Consider the following 5,990-nt stretch of genomic DNA (forward strand, 5'->3'; position numbering starts at 1 on the left):
TTTCAGAAAGTAGGCATAACCAAGTCAATGTTTAACTGGATTCTTTGGGTCTGAAATGGCAAAGTAGGAGTTGAAGGGCAGTCTCCATGGAAACCAGCCTCCCAGGAAGTGGCCAAAGTGTTAGTGTGTAGTGAAATAAAGCTACACAGATGTTATGAAGGAAACGACTGCTTTAGAGCTGGGTTAACTTCGGAAATCCCTTGATTAAAACAAGCTATATTAAAGACCCCAAACCACTAACCTCATGGTTTTTCACTGACTGTCTTTAATGTGAAATGGGCCTGAGCCACTCTAAGGCTCACCCAAGGGTGACCAAGGTAGCGCCTTTGCAAAACAAAGAGGAAGAGACTCCCTCAGCCGGCCCTGTGGACTTTGTATTCACTGAGAATCCAGAAGAAAAGAGTTCATATTCATTTGCAAGACTGGAGGAACGGAATAAAGCTTTGGAAGGGCAGTTGCCACCTCTAAGAGAGACCTGGTATGGAAGATATTCTGCAGGTAAATGTAAAACCCAGCGTGAGATTTGTGGATTTGGGCCAAGGAGTGCTATTGATAGATTTACCTGACTGTCTATCTCTATAATCTCTGAAAGTTTCTAAATTACTGAAATATAAGAGAACATCCTTCAAAGGGTGACAATGTTTGTCAGTTGTAAGTATTCTGGGCACATTAGAATAGGTGTGTAAACTGTGTACTAAGGGCTTTTCACCATTCCACATGAGAAGGAAAAAATCATTTTGTGTCAGGTTGGTTTATAGTGCTTTGGATGTTTATACCTAGCTTTGCCAGGCAATTAAAATTCTATAGATAAAGATGTGATAATTAGGACAATCATATGTTTCAGTTAGATTCTAAATTTAAATCATTCTCTTCAGTACTGTTTCTTGCATCAGGCTTTGTTGTTTTGCAAGCAGTACTTTAGGAGTGAATCCATTGTGATGTGAATTTGGAAACCACCCCAAACTGAATTGATTTATTGCAGTACAGATGAGCAGATGGGGCACCCTCTCCCCAGCCCCTTATTCTTCATGGTCATACGCAAAACTAAGAGAATTTTTCCTATTATGATTGGAAGCTCTGAGCCAGATGTGGCTATAAATTCTCCTGGGATATTTCACAAGACATAGAATGTTTTATGACAACCATGATGATACTTAAACAGATGATACTTAAACTGACGTTCTAACTTGGGAAGAGATACATGCATATATATATATATGTATATATTTTATATATATATACACACACACACATATATATGCATGTTGTTTTTTCTTTTCTTCACATTCTGGATTATTAACACAAATAAGTTCCCATTATTGGCCATAAAGCCATATATTCCCTTTCAGCACCTAGTAGCTCTTACCTAGAATGATTTTCATGGCTACTTTCTACAGAACTGACAACCTTTGACTGGTTCTATATGGCCTTTTAATGTTTTCAACTTCCTAAGCATGTGAGTAGGAATATTCCTCTTAGTTTCATTGAATAATTCCTTTTTTACCCAAACCTTCCATCTAGAGTTTTAAGATTTTGGTAACTGACAGGTAAAAGCTGATTCTAACATGTTAAGAGTCCCAACTGGGGAATGTTCTTATTTTTGAAATTGCAAAATCTCATTAAAAATAAATAACAACGGATGGTAAGCATTCTGAACACTATTTTCAAGGGGCCCATATTCTAACCCCAGCTCCACCAAATACCAAATAGTATGACTTTGGGCAAGTTACTTCATCAATTTTCTTCACCTATAAATCAGGGGTAAAAGTAACACACCCTATGCCATTTCAGCAGTATCAAATTAAATAACGGGGTGATATTACTCAAATCATGGCATAAAAATAAGTAGTCACATTGCTGAAAAAAATTTTGCTGGAAATATTTACATTTTTAAATGCAACATGTTTTTGATCTTGCTCAATATACTGGCATCTCTCGAAAGAAAATAAGGACATAGAGAAGTTCTTAAGGTGATCATTCAAATGTCTTAAGGATAGAAACACATAATTACCCATGGATTTTTCCATTTAAAATGCAAAGTGGCACTATAGGATAGTCTATACAACAATCTAGAAATCAGAATGTTTCCAGATTGTTAAGAGGAAAGGACAAGAACGTCATTCATGTAGCATTGGTCACGGTAGTAGTCCCAAGGGCCCAGGATAATCAAACTGAAAAATGAAATCTATATGGATCTCTTGAGCTTCTCTGTTTCCTAATGAGGCTTAACTCTGTAGCCCTGGGTTATTTTATCAGGAAAGAATACTGATATGTTGTATTATAGTAGCAACTTGTGGGAATTCATTTCCCTAGATGGGGGGACTATTTAATTGGGAACATTCAATGCTAAACGTTGCATACTCCTATTACACACTCAAGCTCCATTTCTTTATCATCTCTCTGTCTAATACCTATCCACCTATTTATCTATTTTATCTGAAAAGAGAACATATTTTCATTTCTTACAGCTATATGTTTTCGGATTTCCTATTTGAGGGAGATTTCATGAAATTAAAACAAATCAATAAGTTTCTATTTTCCAAGCTAAATTCTATGTCTGAATAACACTTGCACTCAATACGTGGTTAATTGTGCAGCTCTTCTTCTAAATAGTAGTCTGGGGAGGAAATGATGAAAGCAGAAATTAAGTCCTGTATCTAGGCTAATATTTTATCATTTGCAGTTATGTAGGGCCCCTGCTTTATGTGTTTCATTTCCACATTCAACCTATCGGTTAGACATATAGAACTGAAGATACAAAATTGTGTTAACAAAGTCTAATAACTAATGACCAGTCTAATTTAATAGTAATTGCTTTTAATAGTTTGTTTTTGTTTCTCTCCAACCCTTCAAGGACCGAGGGCCATGTATTTTGACATCCCACTGGAACAGGGAGAAACAAGTATTATTAAAAGGCATCCACCCCGAAGACTTCAAGTAAGACGCATTTAAAAGGCTTCGTAAGGAATTTCTTGGATTTAATGGTAGCATCCCTTTTTAACTATAATCATAGAAGAGGGATATTGACAATGACTAAGCGAATGAGAATGACAGTGTTGTTAAAGAGAACGCTGTCAACGCAAAAGCCATATTTCTTTAGGATTTCCTTTTGTAATGATTTCACTTTTAAGACCACCACCAAAAGAAAGAAGTATAGTACTAAAGACATAAACATAATGGGGCACAGAGGACCTGAATCTTGCACTTATTAGTTGGATGACTGTAAGGAAATCACTGTAATAAATAACAACACTAACAACCACTACTACTATTCAATTACCACCTATTACAAGTCTGATACACTCTAAGCAACAATGATCTACATCATTCATTTAATCCTCATACCCCTCTATGAGAAAGGAAGTATTATCTTTGTTTCATACATGTGCTTCAGAGATTAAGTGACTTGCCCAAGGACAACAGGGGCCACATATCAACCAGGCCTCCAAAGCCTGTGCTCTTAACCATCGGCATAGATGATCTCAACAACCCTTCTATCCCTAACTTTTCATTGTTCTAAATGTTAACTGGTTGTCTAAATTGAGGACATTGGATTTCAAGGCAGCAAAGCAAGAGCTTTAAGGTAAAATACATTCATCTTAATAAATATTTAATGAATTCCCTGTAGAGAACTATAAATTTTAAGAACTCTCATCCTAGAAGGGGAAAGAGATCTGAGTGGGTCCTTAAAACTGAGCATCAGCTAAAAGGAAGGTCTGGGGCTCTCTTGTGAGCAGGATCTATCACTGACATTTGGAAAAGGGAATTGGAACTAAACCCCACCTGCTACACAACTCACCCAGGTGTCCGGACTAATCCTAGGGGTATTTGAGCTCCTTTGTTGGGGATTATTTCTTTTAACATTAGTTTTTATTTACCTGTCTTCTCCAGAAGATCACAATCATTATTTGAAGTGATTATATCTTTTGGTCACACAGAAAAAGTATCTTTTCCCCAAATATTAGAAACCTCAAAATATTGCTTAGTTACTGGAAAATAAAGTGTAATTCTATCAAATTGATATCTAATTTTTAAATTTTTGAGCATATCTCTAGCTAAAGTGGCAATTTTAAAAACTTACGTTTTATTCCTAAATCAAAGGTATCCTTTCAAAGGAGCTCATTTAATATATATTCCTGTGGAGACTCTAAGCCGAATAACTCAAATAGAAGATATCACTATAACTAGTGAAAAATATTTGTGTACCAACCTATAGTTCACAAAGTACTTTTTTATATCTATCAACCCTAAATAAGCTAGAGTCAGGCTTTGATTCTCTCAAGTCAATCAAACTCAAAAAGAGAAATTTGGTATTTCAGAGTCAAAGACTGCATTCCCCACATCCCAGCCAACCACCTTAAAAATGAAGAATCAAGATGAATTATTTGAGCATAAAAACAACATCTCATTCAGTGTTACGTATTTAGTCACTAACACTTAATATGTATCCCTCGAAAGTTTATGAATAAAGGAATGAATGAACAGATGAATGAATGAGACCCATTATCCCTGGTGGGAAAAAAAAATCAAAGTGAGCTCCCTGCTATTTCAGACCTGTAACATAACTGTATTAGAAGTCAAATGGACTAGCCAAAGCAACCAATGTGATAAATTATAAGGATATAGGAGTGTTTTAAGGAACTCAAAAGCTGGGAGGCATCTAGACTTCAGGGAAGAGCTATGTCCTGGAACCTGAAAGGCAGAAGAACTCTCTCTGTGCGTTTGCTTTAATCTCTTCCTGCAGGTCGACTTTCTCTAGTCCTCAAGACCGCTTGGTGAAATATGGCCACCTTGAATTTGCATCTTATAATTCCAGCCAAACCGACTAGTCTGGCCCTCTTGGGTCTGATTCAAAATTCCTGGGAGAAAAGATGCTATTGGCTCAGTTTAGCTCATGATTCTAGCTCTGTTCCAATGAGCTATGACCAGAGAATATGCTCATGCAGTAGAAATGTGGGCAGGGGAGCCCTCCCCACTGCCACCAAATGCCACTCCCCACCAACTGCCACTCCCTATAGATTCTAGAGGCAGCTCCCAGAGAAGAGTGAAATCACTGTGAACTTGGCAGACACTCCCAAAGATATAAACTATAATTATCTTCACAAATGAGGCTCAGCACATTTTCTACCAAAAATGGGTTTTTGAGAGAATAATAACCTCTGGGTTCCCGTGACATGCTAATTAATAGCCTAACCTTTGACAAAGAAAATTCTAAAAGTATTTTTAATTATTAAACCAAATCTAATTACATCCTAAATAATTTGAGTTTCATATTTGGCATACTCCACTTCCTGAACATCTACTCCTCAAGTAAACAGCAGGTCCTGAACTAAAGTTCTCCAACTCGGAGCGGCTAAGATCTGAGAAGCTCTGCCAGGGAACTCTGAATCAAATGTACCTGCCCCATGTTGAAGAGTTGACCATCACCGTCCCTTCTGGGTGATTCACCTTCTCATCCAACCATCTCAGGTCCAGCCTAAGGTGGAGATGGTCCCCCACTCCCACCACACCCCATGTATAGAGTTTCCTCAGGTGATCTCCTTGGATGACTCCCTCATCTCCAAAGATTTTCTTAAAGCTCACTTTCCCTATAAGGCTTATACGACAGCCTATTGACAACTGTAGCCCTTACTCTGGCACTCCTGATCCCCTAGACCCTTCACTGTCTTTTCTCTGGGGCGCTTATTTCCATCTAACACACCAAGCAATTTGCTTATGTGTTAAGTTCATTGTGTGTTTTTCTTTTTTTTTTTTACTACCTGCACACTCCACCTCAATGCTAGAATATAATCTTCACAGGGGCAGGGATTTTTGTCTGTCATCTTCACTAATATCCAAGTGTCTAGAACAGTAGCTGGCACATAAAGGGTGATCACTAAGTATGTGTTAATCAGTGTTGAAAGAATGAATGGAGAGAAGAGAAAGATGAGCATAAAGACGGCTGGTGAGGGATGAGGAGAGTGATTCCGACCTGAATGATTTCATTATAC

General features: G+C 37.6%; 1 protein-coding gene across 2 annotated transcripts in view; it reads left to right on the forward strand.

Annotated features, from left to right (window-relative positions):
* Window positions 1-275: 275 nt before the first annotated feature.
* The window catches only part of CCDC198 (coiled-coil domain containing 198), a gene marked incomplete at its 5' end in the record, with an annotated part of 29,124 nt that continues 23,409 nt past the window's right edge, over window positions 276-5,990 (forward strand). For both annotated transcript variants that reach the window (XM_082842780.1, XM_082842781.1), the window contains 2 exons: window positions 276-498; window positions 2,855-2,937. In XM_082842780.1, coding sequence (XP_082698906.1) covers window positions 276-498; window positions 2,855-2,937 — 306 coding nt within the window. The remainder of the gene's footprint in view (window positions 499-2,854; window positions 2,938-5,990) is intronic.

Source organism: Leucopleurus acutus (genome assembly GCF_964270905.1).
Source record: "Leucopleurus acutus genome assembly, chromosome: 1".
NCBI classification, from domain to species: domain Eukaryota; kingdom Metazoa; phylum Chordata; class Mammalia; order Artiodactyla; family Delphinidae; genus Leucopleurus; species Leucopleurus acutus.